This window comes from Zalophus californianus, chromosome 17, assembly GCF_009762305.2.
Source record: "Zalophus californianus isolate mZalCal1 chromosome 17, mZalCal1.pri.v2, whole genome shotgun sequence".
In the NCBI taxonomy this organism is placed as follows: Eukaryota; Metazoa; Chordata; class Mammalia; order Carnivora; family Otariidae; genus Zalophus; species Zalophus californianus.
The window spans coordinates 1089117-1110196 of record NC_045611.1 but is presented as its reverse complement, the minus strand read 5'-3'; the positions used below and the strand labels follow the sequence as shown (position 1 = coordinate 1110196).

Below are 21080 nucleotides of genomic sequence, written 5' to 3'. Positions count from 1 at the left end.
ATGCCTTACAAAGAATAAGACAGGTAGTGCTTGACTCTGCCTACGTATGTTCACATACATCTGCATCCCCACTGCATGCTCACTTTTTAACTGATTGCGTTTCATGACCTAGTTTGGGGGGCCCTGCTCCCTATCAGACTGCGCCCAAGAGGGGGGCCAGCTGGGAGCCAGCCCTCACTCCTGCACAGTACCTGCATGTGCACGGTGTGGTCCAGCAACGCTGGTTGGATGAGATGGAAAGGCATTGAGAACCCCCAAACAGTGTGGCCCCTGGCATGCACATCCCTGGGGCTTGGAGGAGGGTGAGGCTCTGTGCTCTCAAGTGTGGACATGTCAGCATGAAGCACAGGCCCCAGGGACCAAGACTCTTGGAACAGTGCTCAGAGCTGGACCTCGCAGCTGGGGCTCAGCTGTCCCAGGACCCCGGACAGATGGCCCCTCGCACTGGGGGCTCCAGCCGCAGGGACAAAGGGCCCCTGCACCAGCATATGGGGTGTTCATTGGGGTGTGGCTGTGGCTGGGATATCCTGACTTAGGGCAACCTCATGGCTGTACGAGGTCATGGACTTGTGGAAACTGAGACCAAATGTTCCAGCTCCCAACATCTGGTCAGATTGGTGCCAGTGAGTGCTTGGTCACCCCCAGAGAAGGGGAGCTCATTCCATTTTGAGGCCTGTTACAGCTGATGCTGGTATTTAGTCTGGGGTCTGGGGGACATGTCCGTGTGAGACAGAAAGGGACACTGTCCCTTCCCACACAGCTTATTCGACATGCAGGAGGGTACTAGACATGGTGTCCTAGGCATGCCAGGGGACACGGTGTTGGGTGCTGAGGAGGGGTTCTAGGGGCTGGGGCGGAAGGGGGAGAAAGTGAGGGGCCGAGCGGGGGTGGACGCACGTGCTGGGCCGTGGCCTGCCGTGTGTGCACATGATGCATGTGTGTGCACACGTGTGTTTTGTGAGGCCGCAGGTGCTGTTCCCGTGTGATATGGGTGTCAGGCATCAGCAGGATGCCCTGCAGGGCCTCAAGGAGAGGGGTCCCTCGGGTCCACAGCAGGGTTTCCCGCTCTGCACCCCACTGCCTCCTCCCTGCACTCTGGAGCTGGCCCCTTGTTCCCAGCAGGTTGTTGGAGACAGGGAGGGCCACCTGTCAGGCGGGTCTCTGTCACCAGAAGGGGCTGGAGTCCCCATCTTGCAGAGACCTGCCCCCAGCCAAGCCTCCGCACCACGGCACGCCCTGTGCTTCTCACACCAGCCACCAGGGGGCAGAGGCCAGCAAGCTCGGCCCCTCCCCGGAGGCTCCTGGACAGGCGTCTCAGGCAGCTCAGGCCTCTGCTGCAACTTGCTCCCAAGGCGCCGAGCGCACCGGCCAGGCAGGAGCCTCCTGGGTCCCAGGTCTGGGATCCCTATAGCGCAGGCTTTCTGGAAGCCACTGACTGCAGGGCCTGGAGTCTCTTCTAGCCCCGAAGGAGCCAGCAGTGGGGCTCTTGGGTCCAAAGTGCCTCCTCTGCTGGCCTGGCTGGCTGGCCGCCACATTCAGCAGGGTGCCTCCGTGGGAGCCCAGCTGGCTGTGCCCCAGGGCTAGGTCAGGGCAGTGGGCCAAACTCTCAAAGGTGCTCAGCTCCCGTGAGACCCGGGGGTGAGCACCGCGCCAGTGCTCGGGGGCCTGGGGGCTCTGCCCTCTGGGCGTCCTGCCTGCCGGCCCCGTGCTAACATAGGAGGTCGTAGGTACCCAAGATCCAGACATGCTTTCTAGGCCTCAGGGTGCGTGTGGACTCCCCACGCCGCAGTGCAGTGCGTACCCTGATAGAGAAGTGTGCACTCCGGGCGGGGGCGCCCCAGGACGCAGGGCTGTCTGGCTTTGTGTGGCAGTGGGGGACATGAGCTCCTGCGGTGGTCGGCCCCGCGTGTGTCAGGGTGGGAGGGGACGCTGGCTTCCAGGACCTCCCAGCCTAAAGTGGCGGGAAACCCTGGAGGTGGCGGAGCTGATTTACAGGGAGGCCTGGCGGGACAGCCCCACCGGCACAGGATTCACTCGAAGTACAAGGGAGGCTGTTTGTGCTGTGGCCTTCAGCCCGAGCCTCCCCACCGGCACTGTGGGGTCTACTGAGATCCAGCTCGCCCGGTGTCCCCCACGCCGTGTTGGGGTTCACTCTGATGTCCTCCCCTGGGCAGAGTGCCCTGAGGTGTTGGGGATGAGAGGCCACATGTGGACGCCGTCCCGTGGCTGTACGGAGAGGGCAGAGATCCTCAGGTGTCCTCAGGTGGCAGCAGGGACCCGCCACCATGCCCGCCCCTGGAACTGGCGTCCTCGGCCAGTGGGGTTGAAGAGGGGAGGCTCCTAAAGAAGGACCTAAGGCGGTGACCAGCTTGTCACCGCTCTCCCGAGTGGCAGCTTGTGGGCGCTTGTTTGCCTGGCCCTGCCTTGGGAGACCCACCTGCTTTGAGGAACAGCCCAGAACACAGCCCTGCCCAGGGAAACTGCCCTGGTGGCCCAGACCACCATCTCTGGCTGGACATTTCCACGTTTAAAGATTTTATTTTTAAATAATCTCTACATCCAATGTGGGGCTCAAACATAGAACCCCAAGACCGAGGATGGCACCCTCTAAGCCAGCCAGGCGTCCCCGACGTTTCACATTTGAATGGCTCCTTCCACCCGCCAGGCCCTGCATGAGGCTAGGGGACCGAGGTCACATGCTGGGGCACCAGGAGGACGCCCAGGGGAGCTGCAGAGCAGCAAGAACCAGCCATGGGGAGAGTGGCTGCTCAGGGACGCGGGGCTTCACCCCGAGGGCATCCCAAAGACTGTCCGCCAGCCTCCATGGCTACCTCCGGCCCCCAGAACAAGCCTCGAGTCCAGTGTGCTGGCCTCGGGGGGACCCCATCTCATGACAAGGAAGGTGAGAACCACCACCACCTGGCAAACTTTTGCCAAGATGTGTCACCAGGGACTAGACGGGGTTCGAGAGAGAGGCTGTGTTCTGGGGGAGCTGAGGGAAGCCTAGGGAGGCCCCGTGCGCACAGGGAGGGGCCTGGGGCAGGTGGGCAGCACCGTCCCCAGCCAAGTGCTCGAGCTGCCTGGGCACAGACACACACCTGCAGATCTCAAGGAAAGGGAGGTCACAGCTGCACCCCAGCCCCCACCCGCCTTTCACCCTCCCAGATGAAACCTAGCGATCAAGGTTGCTATAGATGCTTCGAAATGTTTTATTGAAGTTTTTTTAAAAGAGCAATAATTTATGCCGTGAACCGAAAGAGTACGACGGCTCCTTCCAACCCCACCCGTCACCCCCCAGGGTGGCCTACCAACACGGCTCGGGGTCCGCCTGGGAATGAGACAGCGGGGTGGGGGCCAGGACCCCGGCGGAAGGAGGCCTGCACTGCTGGGGTGGCCGCTGCGAGCGGCCAGGGCCCTGGGGGTTCTTCCTGGCAGTTGGGAAGGGGGACCCAGGATCTGAGCAAAGCCCCAGGGCGCCTGCTGGCTCTGGCGTCCGCGACTCTCTTTCCCTCCCCCGCGCTGACCCCACAACTGTTGCTTTTTGATTGTTTTTTTTTAAAAATATAATTTTGTAAATGTTCCATAAAAATACTATTGTTCCTAGTCAAACACGGGTATTGCCATATGAAGAGTAACTGCTCGGTCTTTGCTCTATAAAATGTGAAAAGATCATCACACTGGATAATATAGAAAAATGCCAGAATTCCTAAGTATCACAAAAGCCAGTACCGAGTGCGCAAACTGGAAGCGCTGAGAGACGGTGGCCGGGCTCCCCCCGCGCCCCCTGCTCAGCAGCCAGGCCTGCGGGACGCCGATGGGGCACAGTGGGTCTCTGTGCCAGAGAGGAGGACAGCATGGCTTTGAGACAGACCGGCTGCCCACCGCTCTCAGGCCCAACGAGCCAGCCCCGTGAGGGCCGCCTGCTCAGCCCGAAGCACCGAGGAGCCAGCAACGCTCGGCCAGGAGCACTGGAGGCCACCCTCCGACGGGGCCCCTGGTGGGCTCAGGGACGTCTGTCCTGCAACACAGGAGGCTCCGCTTGTCCCACAGGCGCATTTCCACGCAGGCGCTGGGCCTGTCCCCCCAGCCGGCCCCATCCCCCGGAGGCGGGAGGGCTCAGGTCCAGGGGCTGGGCTGTGCCTTCAGTTCTCGGACAGAGACAGGGCCAGGGCAGCCTGGAAGGCAGCTTCCTCGTCGATGCTATAATCCTGGAAGACAGGAACGGAAGACACGGGGATGCGCACGTGCCCCGCAGGGCCAGACCCTCCGACCCGGGGCCCGGAGGAAACTGCGCTGCCACGCCCAGGGCCATGGGCTCATGGGATGGGCTGCCCACACACGGGATCCACATCTGGCTCCTCCTCAAGGGCACCACGGGGCTTCTGCAGCGGACTCCCCCACAGACACCTGGCCCGGAGACCGAGTGCCGAGCGGGTCTGTGGGAGGAGCAGGGAACTGGGGTCTGAGGAGCAACTAGGACCGGGGCGATTAGCCCCAAAGGCCCTGCTGTGGGAGGGTCTGCGGGTCGGGGGGGCGTGGCTTCCAGAGGGTGGAGGGGGACAGGGCAGGGCCTCTGTGGGGGCACGGCCGTGGGGAGGGGGCACGCACCACGAAGGTGTCGTAGGAGAACTTGTGCCGGTGTAGCAGGTGCTGCAGGAAGTTGGCACTCTTGTAGCTGGGGTCCCCCCAGGGCATCGCCGAGCAGATGGGGCACACCTGCAACACAGGGTGCGGGCTGAAGCAGCTCTCCGCTGCTCGGGGGGAGCCGGCCCCGCCCCCCGCCGGTCCCCGGGGCCGGCGGCTCACCACGCGGTTGGGGTCGCTGCGGTGGTTGTCCACACAATGCTTGAGCAGCTCCTGCTGGTCCAGGTTGCGGGCGCCACAGTAGGGGCAGGTGAAGGTGGACCTGTTGGGGACGGCGCTGCGGCGGTGGCGGGAGGTGAGTGGGAGCCCGCACTGCCTCCACCTGCGGCACGGCCCGCCCCGGGGGCACCCGGCCGGGCCTCCCCCTGGGCTCTGGGTCCCATCCCTTCCCCCCCCACCCTCCCCCACTGGGAGGTGACTCGCGGGCCTGTGCAGGCCCTCCTTGGGGTCCCCTTCCTGCAGGGCAGCGAGGCTGTCCGCAGAGGGGGACACAGCAGCCTCTCCCACCTCCTCCAGGGACAGCAACGTGGGCCAGGAGCTGCCCCTACAAGGAACAGGGGCTCTGAGCACTGGAGCAGGGTGGCCTACCTGGGGATGGGCTGGGACGTGGGCACCACAGGGACGAACTTGGGACAGTTGGCCATTTGTTCCTGGACCTTCATGCAGGAGGAAACGTGCACCCTCATCTTGGCCAGCGTCACCTAGGAAGACAGAGGCCGAGGAGGTGTCGGGGTCAGGCTCCAGAGGATGAGAGGGCCACTAAGCAGCAGGACCCGTCCCTGCCCCTGACGTTCATGGCCCAGCAGTGCTGTGTAAGCAGTGGGGGGCTTCATTCAGGGGCCTCATGACCCTGCCAGAAAAGGGGCACCAAGGGAAGGAGACACAGACTCCGGACACCCACTGGCAGGTGCGTCTGGCCACCAGCTACTGGACAGGAGCACACCTCAGCTGGGGTCGCTCGGGGCCTAAAGAGGGCAGGGGCAGTCCTTGAGGAAACCAGAACAGATGTATCGGTGGGGGGGGATAGCCCTCATAACAGAAACCGAGGAAAAGCGTTCTTGTAGACGGCCAAGCATCTACTTGGTAGAACTTCTTACCAAAACGCACCAAACCACAGCACAACCTTCTCTTCAGCCCGGCCCGGGGCACACGCTCTGGCCAAGGGGCAGGGAAAAGAGCCAGGTGTGCGGACCTCGGTGTGGCTCAAGTGAACGACCCAAGGAAAGGGACAGGTGCAACCATCCGTCCCTGGGGAGCAGATGCTACCAATCCTGCTGTCACCAACGCCAACAGGCTGGGAGTAAATGTCTCACAAATAGAAAACTCGTTCACAGGACCAAGGAAGCAGTGAGGAGGGTGTGAGCGAGGGGTAAGGTCCCCGGGGCCAAGATCCCCCCCAGGTGTCCTGGGCAACAGGAGAAGGGCCTCTCGAGGGCAGCCTGGCTCCCCACTCTGCTCGGGCCTGCCCCACTGGCCCACGAGTGCGGACAGACCTGAGCACGCTGTGGCAGAGCAGGCCCGCTGCATGTGGGAAGCCGAGAATGGGCCTGGCCTGCTCTCTCGGGAGAAAGCCCGCGTGCCAGGGAAGGAGGCCAGCAGCCTCATTGCAGAACCCGGAGTAGCTCCAGGATGTCCTGACTCTGACCCTGACCTGTAGGACAAAGCAACCAGGGGTTGCCTTCTATTGTGATGTTTCTATCAAAATGCAAAGTCAAAATCCACTCCTGGGGCTGGGCCACCGTGAGGGGCTCCAGGCAGGGTGGAGAGACAGGCCAGGTGGGTGGTGGTGGTCAGCCCTGGAGAGGCACCCCCCTCCATTCTGCCTGGGGCCCCAACCCCCGTCGGCAGGGCTGAGGCTCAGTTCCCATGTCCCCAAATTAGCCCCACAACAGCGACCACGCAACAACGTAAGACCCAGAGCCCAGGCCAGGCAGCAGGGGTGGGGGTGATGGGGGGGGGTGTGGGAAGGCCCCCAGGGAAGTGAGTGGTACCGTGGGGGAGGGGCAGAGCACAGGTTCCTCTCTGCCGGAGAGGAGAGGGGGGAGCGGAAGCAGGCCCTGCAGCTGCAGACCACAGCCCTGCCCGCCCAGCCGGCCGGCCCGCCCGGCCCCAGGAGGGCCCCGGGGGTGGGTACCTTCTTGTTGCAGCCCCTGCAGGGCGCCTTGTAGGACGAGAGCTGCTTCTCCACATGGGCGGCCTTGTCTACCTTCTTGGGATCGAAAGGCAGGCGGCACAGCGGGCAGAGGGGGGACGGCACCTGGAGGCAGGGCTGGAGGCACTCCCCGCAGAACCTGCAGGGGGAGCGGGCATGGGCCTGAGGGCCGCTGGCTGCTTTGAGCCTCACAGGGCAGCTCCCCTCTGTGTCAGCGGCACATTTCTGGAGACCATCATTCTGTTCCTCTGACTAAACGATGACCCCAGGTCCCCTCCCAGCTGTGGGCTTCTGGGGCCCGCTGCCGTCTCCACGAGGCTGGTGGGGCTGTGGCTGGGGTTCTCCGGGAGCTGTGCTGGCCCTGCGGCCCCGGGCCCAGCCCGAGGCTCAGCCTGCCCGTCTCATGGCCATGTGGTGATGCCAGCACCCCAGGTGCTCTGGGGACACAGGCAACACAGGGGGGCTCTGAAGACCCTCCACCCACAAAGCTTTGGAGAGTAAGATCATCAACAATGCTGGGAGAGGAAACCACAGCACTCCAGGGGCCTGAGACTCATTGGACGGGGCAGGGCCAAAGCTGTCCAGCCTCGTGACAGCGCTGGAGCAGAGGCGTGCTGACGGAAGGGACCTTGCTTGGGCTCCTGACTGCTGAGCAGGGACACTCATGGCCCTGGCACACACTCAGGCGCTTGAGGCTCTTGGTGCTGTCCCTGGAGATGCCGTATCAAGAGGCCAGCCAGTGGATACAGATGTCCTTGGGCCTCAGCAGCAAGCCCTTCTCACCCCGAGTCCCCCCAGTGCCGCAGAGAAACTAGCAGCGTTCAGTCTGCGGGGACACCGGGCTGGAGAGCACCCAGCGGGCAGCAAGAAGGAGCTTGATCCCAGGACCCCCTTGGTCCAGCTTCTTAGGAAGTGTTGTGGGGGCTGCTCAGCTATGACCCCGACCTAGAATCTGCAGACGCTGAGATGGAGCCCCAGGGCCCCAGACGAGTGGGCACTCCACCCCAGGACGAGGGCTAAGCCCCCACCCACAAGAAAGGGAGCCCCTTCAAAGATTGGGATGCGCACAACTGTGCCGTCATCTGTGTGCACCAAGGGGGGGCTGTGGGGGCCACGGGATGGGAGGGTGTTCCCGAGTGTACACGCTCGGCTCAGCTCAGCTGAGCGGCTGGCATTCTGCCACCAGGAGAGCTTCACTTCCCTCCCAGGAGAAGGCAGCGGGGGTGATCCAGAGTCCCTCCTGCTGTCCACGCCTGGGCCTCCCTCCTACGTGCTGGCTTCCGGTGCTGCCCCCACCTGGCTCGGCACCGTCTGCAGGAACGTGCACAGAAGGCCCAGCTTGGCCTGAGGTCCATCAGAAGACGCAGCGTTCCCGGCAGCCTCTTTCCCCCAGGAGAAGGAGGATGGCCCACCTGTCACCCTCACCTGGCGGACATGTGACAGAGGTGTCTAGGCACCCACCCCACGGCGTTCTGGTGAGTGCCCCAGCCTGCCTCTCTTGCAGTTCCAAGGGTCTGACTAGCCTAACGGCCGACGCAGGCCTCTCTCTTTGCCTGTCACGGGAGGAGAGCTTGCTACTGTCGCGGTGGGTGTGCACGGTAGCGCCACCACAAGAGCCACGGGGCAGAAACAGGCCACGTCATCCACGGGTAACGGACACACGGATGTGGCCAATCCCCAGGATGGGTGAGCTACTGACGGATGCTGCCACTGGGGCGAGTCTCGGGGACACGCCAAGCTCAGGACGTGTGTTGTGTGACTCCATTGACATGGACAGTCAGAAGAGACCCGTCCACAGACGCAGCACGGATCCCTGGTTGCTGTGGTGGGGATGCTGGCTCAACACCGCACACTCCGGGAACCACCAACGTGTATACTTCAGACGAGGGCGTTCTCCTTCAGCAAAGCTGTAAGTCGCACATGCAGAAGGATGGCCCCAGGAGCGCTCAGGGGACGAGTCACCATGTCGTCAGGGCAGGCCTCAGGGCCACGGCTCCGACGACAGATGCACAGGTCGGGGTGAAGGGCACCTCTTTGCCAGCAGGAGGGGTCCGGGGAGCTTGGGGTCTTGAGAAGGCATGCGTGGACCCCTGCCTGCACCCGGACCCGCCCGCCGGCCCGCAGCTCTGCTGGTCTGTGTGTCGTGGCACCTGAGGAGCTGCGGGCACCATCGGCAGGCAGCCAAGGCTCCACGCTATGAGTGCGGTGCTCGGAGCTGCCCCAGACAAGCCGTGCCTGCCTCTTCCAAGGAGGTTCTGCCAGCATAGGCGGACAGAGCCAGCTGAGGGGTCTGCTCTCTTCCCCCAGGCCTGACCACACAGGCTCTAGCGCCGCGTCTCACTCCTGCCCGAGCCTCTCGCACACACCGCCATGCCAGCGCTGGCCAACAGTGCAGGGGACCCACGAGGGCCAGGAGCTGTCCTCAGGGGCAGAGCCCAACTTCCGAAGCCTTGCGTGGATGATCTCAATCGCCCATATCCTGGTCCGCCCGCACGCAGATGGAGGTGCGCTCCCAGTGCCCGACGGAGGCCTGTGCTCGTGGACCGCCAAGCAGGGAGTGACAGACCCCGCCCAGAGAAGCCCGCTCACGGGTCTGGGTGCAGGTGGGCAGCGGGCCGTCAAGGCTCAGCGGTCCCCAGGGTCTCCAGGGTCTCCAGGGTCACTGCTGCAAGGGCGCTCACCAGAGGCGGGGGGAGAGGCGGGGGCTCAGAGGCCAGCCCTGCCCAACTGCCTGAGCTCAAGCTCTGGCTTTGCTGCGACCCCTGGGAACTCAGCCTCTTGTACAAAACAGCAAGGGCACCTACCCGACGGGGCCGCGGCACGCCGAGCACGCAGGACGCTCCTGTCCTCATCAATCCCTAAACGTGCTGGCTTCCGGTGCAGACCCCACCTGGCTCGGCACCATCTGCAGGAACGTGCACAGAACGTCCCCCTAAACGTGAGCGCTCTTACTTCTCTATGATCTCTGCTCATTGACTGCATGTGGGGATGCGGAGGTGGAGATGAGAGAGCATGAGGGGAGAACGGAGGCCGGGGGAGCCTGCCCCCCCCCCCCGCCAGGCCCTCAGGGGAGGGCTCAGCAGAGGGTCATACATAGCCATGCAGCTGCTGCTTCCAGAGGGGACTTACTGCCCAGGATGTCCCCCGAGTATGAGAAATAACCGGCTCCCTCTGGGGCTCCTGGGGAGCTCCAGGGAGCTCTTCCACAAGCCCCGCTGAGGGCCTCCTGACCGAGACCCGCCCCGACCTCTCCTCTTCCGTCTGGTGCTGCCCACGCACAGCCGCTTAGCACCAGAAACTCTGTTTTGTGGAGGCAAACTGTTTATGGTTAGGTGGCTGTGCGGGACAAATACCTAGACCACCATCAGGTTCTTTGAAGGAAAAGCGTGAGCCTTTAAGTCCACTGTGCTTGTTCGTGCATGTGCCTTCACGACACCAGACAAGAAACTTGGGAAGAGTAAGAAACAGAGGCAGAGAGAGCTAGGGAGGAGGGCTTATAAGGAAGACGCTCTGGAAGAGCTTCTCGCGGGACCAGCCTCAGAAACAGGAGAGAGATCAGATTCTGCCAAGAAAAACATGGTGGGGGGGGAAGGGTTTAGAGGACATGATGCTTTCATAATTCTGTGCAGTGCTGTATTCTGAAGGCCACATTTTAAGAAAAGATTTATCTGGGGAAAAAAAAAGACATCTGGAAAAAAAAAATCTGCACACTGATTTGTACAGACCTGGAGACTGGAAATGCTGTGGCCCTGCGATGAGTAACTGTTGGTGCCAAGGGAAGACCATCCGAAAACCAAGAAAGGCTTTCTAAAGTTGGGTCAAGCCTTACAGTTCTCTCAGTGTTGGACTAAAAACTGCAGAGCACACCCGAAAACACCCACCAGCATATGCTTCCAAGAAAGGAGTCTTGTTCAGAGGCTGCCCCGACAAGATGTCACCAGCAGTGTGACAAAGTGAGGCACACGGCCCTTCCTGACAAGTTGGCTGTATTCCCCTGGTGTGGGCAGGTGCCTGTGCTGCCTGACATGGGAGGAGGAGGAAAGTGGAGGTTTTCTGGATGCTGACACTGTCCCTGGGTGACAAGAAGGCACACCTACCCAGCTCCCCCTTTCTATCAGGAGCCTCCTAAGTCAGCTGCCTGTTTGCAAAATATTCTAGGGGCACCTACCTGCCTGGATGCACCTCTGCCCAACCCCAGGGAGTGAAAGCCCCACCACCCCAGTAGCCCTGCTTGCTGGCAACCGAGCCTTCCTGACCCCACTTCCCACACTGCTGATTTCACTCAAGAGCTGTACTGTTGAGCCAGGAGCCAGTCGGACAGTACACACTCTGAACTCGGAGCCCTTCCAACCAGGCTGGCAGCTCGCAGGAGACTTGAGTGCAGCTCTCAGCTGGGAGGAGAGCCACATCCTCAGGTTTTTGTTGCTGAAACACCCCTGCAGGACCCTCCTGGAGGCTCTGGTGCAGCTGGAAACCCTAGCAGGGTGCTTGCTGTCTGGTCCCCAGGGCCAGCCCGCCTGCTCAATGATGGATATGACCCAAGATCTCCATCAAAACAAAACAGCACCAGCCTCCAAACAAGTCCCTCTCCTAACTTTAGGAAACTCCTCTCCTCTGCCGTTAAGACAAGCAGACAGCGGGTCCGAAAAAGAATTGATAGCAAGAGCCACAAGGCATTTATTTACAAATGCCCACCCCGGTCTCCAGGGGACCGAATCGAAGGCGACTGGCGCAGAGGTCGCCTGCTGCCCTGTGAGCACCCGGGTAGGCCCGCCGAAGCTGTAAGCAGACCCCAGGGGGAGTCGGGACCGGACAGGGCTGCAGGTCGCCCGATGCGCCGACAGGGTGCTCGGCTCGCCCGGGACTGGCGGGCAGGAGGCTGGGCTGAGGCGGAGGAACGCGCCCAGAGGACAGGGACGGCGCTGCGCAGGGAGCCCCGCGCCCCCGCCCGAGTCCTCCGCGCGCCTGGCTCCGGGGCTGCGCGGGGCGGCCGCGGGCCTCGGGCCCCTCCCGGGGCGGGCACGGACCCCTCCCCGCAGCAACGTCCCGGCACCGCGGCCTCCCGCAGGCCGGCGCACTCACGTGTGGCCGCAGCTGCCGATGGCCACAGGCCGGTGGTACACCTCCAGGCAGATCGGGCAGCTGTACTGCGCCTCCAGGCCGCTGTCGCCGCCCGCCGGCCCGCCCGGCGGCTGCCGCTGCTGAGCCGAAGCCACCAGGCTGCGGAACATCGCCATCCCGGGGCCGGGTCTGCCGCCGCCGCCGCTGCTGTCCCTGTTCCGGCCCGGCCGGGCCAGGTCCCCGCGTCACGGCCGCGACGGCGCCGCGCTGACGTCATTCGGGAGCGCCCCGCCCCCGCCCCGCTCGTCACGGCCGCGGCGCCGCGGCGCTGACGTCATAAAGCGCGCGCTCCGCCCCCAACCCGCTGGCCCCGGCCCTGAAGGCGTCCCGCTGACGTTATTAGGGCGCGTCTCCCCGCCGCCGGCGCTTACTACCGTGCGGCCGGGCGCAGCCATGTGCCAGGTTGGCGAGGACTACGGGGACCCAGCGCCCGAGGGACCGCCGCCACCGCGCCCTGGGTAAGAGCTGGGCGTCCGCACCCGCCCCTCTCCTTCCCGGCGCCGGGCCGGCGGCGAAGCCCTGCCCCGAGGGCCCGGCCCGCGCCTTGCAGTCCGCCCCCGGCGCCGCGCTGCGGAAGCCAGGAGACCGCCGAGGCTGGGGCCTAGAAGCCCCGGGGTCCCGGTGGGGGCTGCACCGTGCTCCGCAGCACCCGGGGGGTGCCTCTCTAGCCGGGGGCGAACACCCCAGCAAGGGGCTGCCTCTGCGCTCTGGCGCTGGCAATTCTTGTAATTTGTGCCCTCGGTCGAAGAGGAGGTCGGCCTCCTGGTCGTTTCCTCCCGCTGCTGCCACCTCTCCCCTCCCGAGCCACACAGAGCAGGTCGTCCCTCCAGGCGTGCCGGCACTTGAGAGGCTGACAGGTGGCCATTCTGTGCTTTATCGGGTGGCTTAAGCACACTAAAATGCCCCCACGGCCCTTGTCTTTTTTCGTATCGGTAATTTGGGTAAGACACAAGCCTTGGCTGTTGTGTGCAGCTGCTCGCACGAGCTTCCCATACACCAGTTGGGGTGAGAATGGCAGTGCCACCTCCCCAAAGCCCGCTGGAGGGAGGTCTGCAAATCTGTGTTCTCCACCCCACCCCCGCCCCCATGTCTCCAAAGCCGTGAGCTGAAGTGTGTGAAGTGCTCGGAAGGCCTACCCGTGGTGGTGATTCGAGCAGGAGATGCCTTCTGCAGGTGAGGCCTGGAGGTGGGTAGGAGGTTTGGCTTAGCAGCCAAGCTTGCCCCCCTTCTGTGGCTTTATCTCTTGTTTTGAAGCATTTACTTCTAACATCGCTTCCAGTGACTCTGGTGCATGTGTGGGGTATTGGGTTTCTGTGTGGGTACGCCGTAATTCTCCCACGGTCCAGCTGTGGGTCAGGTGGCAGGAGGGCATCTGATGGCACTTAGGAAGGTGGCAGAGTGAAGGTGATATAGGCAAGATGAGCATTTCGGAGCAGCTGGAACGCATCTAGGGGCAGATTAGAGCATCCTGAGATCTTGGGCAGGTGCTCTGGGGATGATTTTTTATTTTTTTTGTTTTTTAAAGAATTTGTTTATTTGGGGGGTGCACAAGCGGGGGAAGGGGCAGAGGGAGAGGAAGAGGCAGGGTCCCCGCTGAACAGGGAGCCTGATGCGGGACTTGATACTAAGACCCTGGGATCATGACCTGAGCTGAAGACAGACGCTTAACTGACTGAGCCACCGAGGCGTTGCCCAGCTTATGTTTTTTTTTTTTTAAGATTTATTTATTTATTTGAGAGAGCGAGAATGAGAGAGAGAGAGCACATGAGAGGGGGGAGGGCCAGAGGGAGAAGCAGGCTCCCCGCCGAGCAGGGAGCCCGACGCGGGACTCGATCCCAGGACTCCGGGATCATGACCTGAGCCGAAGGCAGACGCTTAACCAACTGAGCCACCCAGGCGCCCCCCAGCTTATGTTTCTAAAATAGTCTCCACGAGTCTTGGATTCTACTTTCCAGAATTTTCCAAAAGAGAAACTGAAGGGACTAAGGTTTTTTCCCAAAGCTTTCTCCTCCCCAGCCATCTTTTGGGAACACGGTAAACTTGGTGTGTGCTACTGGAATAAACATAGGCAAAGCCCCCATTGCTTTAATCTCTCAGAGCATCTGAAGCGATGACAGTTCGGAGAAGAGGCTGCAGCAGCTCCTTCTGGGCTCAGAGCGCCCGTGGGCAGCCACAGGTGCTTTTTGTGCCCCGTGCAAGCATCTGTGCTTTGGCAGCCTTACCCCTCCTCGATGGTGAGTGAGTTCCTGGGCCTCGCTGCCTGTGGCTGCTCACCTGGGGCCTTGGCATTTTATTAAACACCACGTTGACCTACTGACCACAAAGGAATGTGGGGTGTTTGGTCAGCCCCTCAGAGTGGTGCCTGCTCAGTGGGGGGCAGGGGGAACTGTGGACACTGCTGTGTCTTTTTTTTTTTTTTTTTTTTAAGATTTACTCTGGGACGCCTGGGCGGCTCAGTTGGTTAAGCGTCCGACTCTTGTTTTGACTCAGGTCATGATCTCGGGGTCCTGGGATAGAGCCCCACATTAGGCTTTGTGGTCCGCGTGGAGTCTGCTTGAGATTTTCTCTCTCTCTGCCTTGCGTCTTTCCTCACACACTCCTGTTCTCTTTGTCTTTCTAAAAAAATAAAGGCTCTTAAAAAAAAGACATTTATTTTTAAGAGAGATTTATTTATTTGCTTTAGAGGAAAAGAGGGTGTGGCCAAGGGGGTGGGGCACAGAGAATCTCAAGCAGACTCCACGCTAAGCCCAAAGCCTGAGTTGGGGCTTGATTTCATGAAATCATGATCTGAGCCGAAACCAAGATTTGGAGGCTTAACCAACTGAGCCACCCAGGCGCCCCTGGTATGTCTTAGTAGGAAAAAGAAAGTAGACTTAGGGGTGGCAGCCTCAGGTGGGGGGCAGTTCTCAGGGAGCCGCATTGCTGTCACCGACCCTGACTTCCCTGCCTGGGTTGCCAGGGAGCTTTTAGATGCAGACGCCTCAGCCTCACTCTGGCACTTTATGTCCGACGTGTTTGGCCTGAGTGATTCTGACCTGTAGCTGAGCCTGAGAATCAGGTGTGGGAGGATTTTCAGGAATGCTGATTCCCAGGGCCCGCCCTGGAAGTTCTGATTCTTTGGGTTTGAAGAAGCAGCCAGGACTGTGCATTTGCATGAACTTCCCAGGCATTTCTTGTTGAGATGGTATCAGCTCGGGAATGGCGTTCTGGGACACGGGGCACCCGCTGCTGCCTACTCACTGCTTCCCCCTTTGCCCCAAGATATAGTACTTCTCCCCGTGGGAGTTTTGGAAGGGGCCTTCCACTCTGCTTGTGGGAGGGTCAGGCTGGCCTTGCCCTGCACTTCCCTGTGTCCATTCTGCCTGCTGGGCCTTCCTGAGTGTTTGGAGGTGCAGGTGGCACCTGGGCTCTGGGCTGCTCAGACATCAGTTCACACTAGGAAGGATTGTTGGGGACTAAGGGGGGGGCCTCCCTGTGCAGCACGGGGCTGGTCCTGGGGCACACAGCTGGCAAGAACCTCTCAACCCTGGCTTCCCTTGTCAGTTTCTGGGCAGAGCCTCTGTCAAGATGCTGCTTTTAAAGATGGACATTGGTAAGAGAAGGAAAATAGAACGCTGCAGCGTCTCAGGCTGCGTCCCCATTGGGGCCATGTGGCCACAACTGCTGGTTGTCTGTTGCAGGGACTGTTTCAGGGCCTTCTACATCCACAAGTTCAGAGCCGTGCTTGGGAAGAATCGGTTGATCTTTCCGGGTGAGAAGGTAGTGTGTTGGGGTGACTCTTTTGCGGGGTCCCCAGCTGGGAAGCCCAGGCCCCCCTGGGCCCTGGCTCTCAGCCCCTGCCTCCCCTCCCCTTGTCACGCACGGGTGATGGTGGTGGTGGAGAGGGTGGGCTTGCTCATGGGGGAGATGCAGCACTCTCCAGCGACGTTCCTTCTCCCATAGGTGCTCCTGGCATGGTCTGGGGGGCCTTCATCCAGCTCCATGGTCTGGCAGGTCCTTGAGGTATGTCTCCTAGCATCTTCCAGGGTCCTGGCTGCTTCCCTGCTGAGTTGCAGGGTTGGGGGCCCAGGACTGAGGCGCTCTTGCCTGCAGCTGGCGAGAGCGGCCCACCGCTAGCTGGGATGCCCAGAGGGTTGTCGGATGTGTAGACAGGGCTGCACAAACTGGAGGCTGAGTCTGGAGCACCCAGCTGTGCCCGAGTGTAGGACTGTTTGCCGACCACATAGAATCCTAGTCATAGGGAACACGTGATGGCATGGTGGAGCGTTGCTTGAGGTGTTCCCGAGTTCATGGGCCTCCCCCTGGTCCTGGGTCCAGGACAAAACCCGGAAATACGAGTAGGTGCCTTGGGGAACCCAAAAGGGGTCCAGCCTGGCTGGGGTCGGGCAGCTTCCTTGAGAAGTTTGAGACCCAAATGAGCAGTGGGGATGCCAGGGAATGTGAAGTTGGATGGGGAGGGAGAGCGTAGGGGAGAGGGTGCTCACTGGGGAGCTGTGCTCCAGGCTCTCGGCGGGCCGCTCACACTGTCGTCCGGCGTGTTGGAGACGGCTATAGGGCTTTTCCTAAGGGCCCTGGCTGCCGTGGAGGCCTTGACCTGGGGCTGGGACATACACAGACCCTCTGCATTCCCAGTGAGGGGCACAGATGAGAGGCGTGGTCTGTCCGGGGGTCTCTGGCATGGTGCTGTTCTCCTCTCACTTCATGACCCCCTAAGCCTGGCCTCGTGTAAGTGCCCACTCCGTTGGCCTTTTGTCCGGCACCTGGAGGCCCCGTTTCCTCTGACTGATGACACCTTGATGGTAGTCTGTTGTCCTCTTGCACGCAGCAGTCAGAGGTGCTCAGGCAGGCTCCTCTCAGGACATTGCTGGCGGCGGGGGGTCTGAGGGGGGTGGGAGACTGGTGAGGGGCAGGTGTTACTGGGGCGATGAAGATGCCCAAACAGCCACTGTGACCATGTCGGGCTGTGTGGCCTCCCCATGGGGCCTGCTCGGCACTTTGAACGGTTTGTCTGTTCCAGGTGGGGAACACCACCCCTTCCTGGAGGACATCAGTTCAGATGGGAAAGTGTCTTCTGGCTTCTGACCGTGGGGCTGAGGTCCTGTCCCTTTTCTGTCTAGGGCCTGAGTCGGGATTCTGCCAAAAGACTGCGTTTTGTGCCAGGGGTTGTATACGTCGATGGTATGTGTAGCAGCCCCAGCCCCAGCCCCAGCCCCAGCCCCAGCCCCAGCCCCAGCCCCAGCCCCAGCCCCAGCCCCAGCCCCAGCCCCAGCCCCAGCCCCAGCCCCAGCCCCAGCCCCAGCCCCAGCCCCAGCCCCAGCCCCAGCCCCAGCCCCAGCCCCAGCCCCAGCCCCAGCCCCAGCCCCAGCCCCAGCCCCAGCCCCAGCCCCAGCCCCAGCCCCAGCCCCAGCCCCAGCCCCAGCCCCAGCCCCAGCCCCAGCCCCAGCCCCAGCCCCAGCCCCAGCCCCAGCCCCAGCCCCAGCCCCAGCCCCAGCCCCAGCCCCAGCCCCAGCCCCAGCCCCAGCCCCAGCCCCAGCCCCAGCCCCAGCCCCAGCCCCAGCCCCAGCCCCAGCCCCAGCCCCAGCCCCAGCCCCAGCCCCAGCCCCAGCCCCAGCCCCAGCCCCTCAGGATGAGCCCCATTGAGACAGCTGGAGCTGTGCCCTTAGGAGGCACTTAAACTTAATGAGTATTTGGAGGCAACACATGGGTCTAGCGACAAAGTCCCGTTGTTGTCTTGGACTTTTGTTAGAGTCAGGCAGGCCTGTCTGCCTAGTGTCCATGGATCAGGGGCCAGATGCTCACCTGCCCCGCCCCTTGCTCCCTGAGATAGGCTCCCACATGGGTCTGGGGCACTGGGGTCCGTCACGCCTCCCCCCCCCCCGCCTCTCCCCTGTGCCGCTGGAGAGAAGCCACTCCCCACTCTGATAATGCTGCCCTCCCTGAGAACAGGTACATGTCCTGTGGTTTCCACCAGAAGGCTTCGTAGAGTTGCTCCCAGGACATGGCCTTATCCCATCTTGGGCTCTCCTGTAGTCATGATTCCTTTCTGCCTGCACTTAGAGGGAGCAGCTTGTGGCCAGAGCCGGGAGGACAGAGCAAAAACTCTGTCTGATGTGAAGCGGATCCTACAGACCCTCGGCTTCCCGTGGCACGTTGTCACCTTGGAAGAGGTGGGTGGGCCTGACTCAGGGCGGGCCTCCGGGTGCCCACAAGGGCCTGTGGGGTCAGCTGTGGGCCTCGCCCGTGGCCTGTTTGTTCTGGCACGTGGGGGGCGGGGGGCAGACCTGGGCCTTACGCTCTCTCCCTGCCCTGGAAGGTGTTTGCCCTGCCGCCGTCCGTGCTGCGCTGCTCTGCCCCGGAGCCGGTGGGGACTGTGGGCACCTACAAGGTGGCTGTGGACAGTTTCCTTCAGCAGCAGCATACGCTGGAGGCTGAGGGCGTTGGGGACAGCCCCAGCTCAGCCCAGGGGGAGGCGCAGCCGAGCCAGCCCTGCACCCAGGACCCCCAGAACCTGGCTGAGCCACCCCCGGCTGCCCAGACCGAGGCTCTGTCCCGACTGTTTGACTCCGTGAAGACGTTGACGGCCAAAGAGGAGCTTCTGCAGACCCTGCGGTGAGCCCCCATCCCCACCCTGGCAGCTAGGCCCTGCTTCTTCCGGCCCCCCTGAGACCCTGGGCTCTGCTCTGCAGGACCCACCTGATCCTGCACGTGGCTCGGACCCATGGCTACTCCAAGGTGATGACAGGAGACAGCTGTACCCGCTTGGCCATCAAACTCATGACCAGCCTGGCACTGGGGAGAGGGGCCTTTCTCGCCTGGGACACGGTATGTGGGTACGGGCATTCCAGGGGCCCTTCTGGCCCACGTCACTTGAAAGTAGCGTCAGGAGTCTGTGCCAGGGTCTCCCTTGTGGTGCAGGGAAGGCGGAGCTGTGAGCCCGTGTGCTGGGTGCGGTGACGAATGTGCCCCCACCGCAGGGCTTCTCCGACGAGCGGCACGGCGACGTGGTGGTGGTACGGCCCATGCGTGAGCACACGCTGAAGGAGGTTGCCTTCTACAACCGCCTGTTTGCCGTTCCCTCTGTCTTCACCCCAGCCATCGACACCAAGGTGAGTTGCGGGATTATCCAGCATGGGGTCAGAGGTGGCCCTCTCCAGTGTGGGGTCAGAGGTGGCTAGCATACTGTCAGTGGCCTGAGCTGTGTCCACACCAGCTCCTTGGGAGCACACGCAGGGCACTCCCCTGCCGAGGAGAGGCAGGCTAGTACTCGGCCGAGGGGGGCTTGCGTGGAGGGTGTAATAGCAGGTGTGTTCAGTGACAGGGACACAGATGCGGGCGCTCTGGCTCACTTCAGTCCCGACTTGGCACTCTCAGGGCTGATGGTGTGAAGCCCTGGCCCCCACGCTAGGTGGCCGCTGGGCCAGGCCTGGGGGCGCCACTTTTGCAGTCCTCCATCTGATTATCCCTAGGCCCCCGAAAAGGCCAGCATCCACCGGCTGATGGAGGGCTTCCTACTCCGACTGCAGGCCCAGTTCCCCTCCACAGTCAGCACCGTGTACAGGTGCGTGCGCGTCAGTGCCTACGGTGGGGTGGGCGCGCGAGCGCCGAGCCTACACCCGGGGGGCTTGTGCAGGAGTGAAGCCCAGCCTCACGCTGCCTTTGTGCCCCCTCTCCCACCCCATCAGGACCAGTGAGAAGCTGGTCAAGGCCCCCAGGGATGGCTGTGCCTCTGGCCCCCGCTGCCTGCTCTGTATGTGCTCGCTGGACGTCGACACTGCTGGTCCGTGAGGAGGGGGAGGGGCACTGGGGAGTGGGAGTTGGGTGTCTAGCCCCAGGAGGACCCTCAGCCTCTCTCTGTCTGCAGATAGTGCCACAGCTTTCGGGGCTCAGACCCAGGATTTCTCCCAGATGCAGCCCCCCACCCCACTGGCTGAGGCTGGGGCCCCCACCGTGCCTTGCCGTTCTGCAGAGGTGGGCAGGGCCCCGAACTGCTGCCAGGGGACCAGGCCGTGCAGGAGGTGAGTCCCTTCCTGGCCCCGCCCTGACCCGTGGTCAGCCCCAGGCCACTGGCCAGGGTAGGTGCGGCACCCCAGGGCCCCAAGCCGCCAGCCAGGCTAGGTGAGGCACCCCGAGGCCCCGCACCAGTGCTCAGGCACAGCTCTGCTCCTCCAGGGAGGACTCCCGAGCCCGTGTCATCAAGCAGCTGTGCTACGGCTGCCGCGTGAACATGAAGGATGTGGTGAGTCGTTCTCACTCCTGGGTCGTGACAGGGGAGGCCCACCCCCCGGGGCTTGGTGCCACGCAGCCCCTTGTCCATGGCCATCCTCTATTGCAGCCCTCCTTGGACCCCCTGCCACCTTACATCTTGGCCGAGGCCCAGCTCCGCAGCCAAAGGTATGGGCTAGCCACACGGCTGGGGGAGTGCCGGAGGGGGTCCTTGTGGGCGGTGGCCTCCACGGGGCAGGTTCCCAGTGTATGGCTTTTCCCAGGCTCTCGCCAGAGATCCAGGAGTATCTGCTGGAGAACAGTGACGACAGGGCGCACGCCAGCGGGAGCGGAGCCTGGGGCCCCCCGGAGGACGGGGGCGAGGAGGGGCAGACAGTCTGCGATTGTATAAATAAAAACATTTTTAATTAGAAAACCCTACAGTACGCATGGGCAAGGGAAGGCTGGAGCCCCTGGCCCAGTGTGCCGGCTGCGCTGGGCCCTGCGCCGGGCCGAGGAGGGGCCCCAGCTTCCTTCTGGCAGCAGCGTCAGGGCGTGGCGGCCGGGGCTGGGGTGTCTGCGCCCAGCAATGTGCTGGGCAGCTCCTTCATGCGTGGGTGCAGGAGCCCCGCTCCTACTCCTTTTCACGGGTCCACTTGATCATGGTTTCGGGCGAGCGGTACAGGAAGATGAGCTTGGCGTAAAGCTCCTCCTCGAGCTCCAGCTCCCGCGTCTCCCGCACCAGGAAGATGTCCTGACAGAGCTTGAGGATGCGGTCCACGCACGGCAGCTCCTCGAACATGATGGAGTGCGAGATCTCGCTGAAGAAGCCGCGCACGAACTTGCCGATGACCAGCACGATGGACACGTAGAGCCCCATGATCCTGCCAGGCAGGAGTTGGGTGAGGCGGGGGGTGATGCTGGCGCTGCACCCTGCCCACCCGCCTGTCCTCATGTGCAG

General features: G+C 62.6%; 3 protein-coding genes across 11 annotated transcripts in view; 1 reads left to right on the top strand and 2 right to left on the bottom strand.

Annotated features, from left to right (window-relative positions):
* Nucleotides 1-3191: 3191 nt before the first annotated feature.
* RNF166 (ring finger protein 166) lies at nt 3192-12120 on the bottom strand. 2 transcript variants are annotated; one of them, XM_027618106.2, is made up of 6 exons: nt 11879-12120; nt 6779-6935; nt 5233-5345; nt 4807-4906; nt 4609-4716; nt 3192-4208 (listed from the first exon to the last, which is right to left on the bottom strand). In XM_027618106.2, exons 1-6 carry the CDS (start codon nt 12031-12033, stop codon nt 4143-4145), a joined length of 699 nt encoding a protein of 232 aa, XP_027473907.1. In that variant the 5' UTR covers nt 12034-12120; the 3' UTR covers nt 3192-4142. The 2 variants fall into 2 exon arrangements, with proteins under 2 accessions (XP_027473907.1, XP_027473906.1); XM_027618105.2 differs by having other exon boundaries at nt 4807-4921; nt 11879-12119.
* Nucleotides 12121-12203: 83 nt separating this feature from the next.
* Nucleotides 12204-20583, top strand: CTU2 (cytosolic thiouridylase subunit 2). 4 transcript variants are annotated; one of them, XM_027618101.2, is made up of 15 exons: nt 12205-12375; nt 13016-13090; nt 15598-15676; nt 15860-15919; nt 17035-17095; nt 17864-18084; nt 18231-18526; nt 18604-18739; nt 18892-19023; nt 19384-19475; nt 19600-19694; nt 19779-19932; nt 20087-20153; nt 20250-20308; nt 20404-20583. In XM_027618101.2, exons 1-15 carry the CDS (start codon nt 12311-12313, stop codon nt 20549-20551), a joined length of 1740 nt encoding a protein of 579 aa, XP_027473902.2. In that variant the 5' UTR covers nt 12205-12310; the 3' UTR covers nt 20552-20583. The 4 variants fall into 4 exon arrangements, with proteins under 4 accessions (XP_027473903.2, XP_027473902.2, XP_027473904.2 ...); XM_027618103.2 differs by having other exon boundaries at nt 12206-12375; nt 17975-18084; XM_027618104.2 differs by having other exon boundaries at nt 12239-12375; nt 13016-13103.
* PIEZO1 (piezo type mechanosensitive ion channel component 1) overlaps nt 20522-21080 on the bottom strand; it is a 53820-nt gene continuing 53261 nt past the window's right edge. For all 5 annotated transcript variants that reach the window (XM_027618095.2, XM_027618097.2, XM_027618100.2 and 2 more), the window contains one exon: nt 20522-21003. In XM_027618095.2, coding sequence (XP_027473896.2) covers nt 20754-21003 — 250 coding nt within the window. In that variant the 3' untranslated portion in view covers nt 20522-20753. The remainder of the gene's footprint in view (nt 21004-21080) is intronic.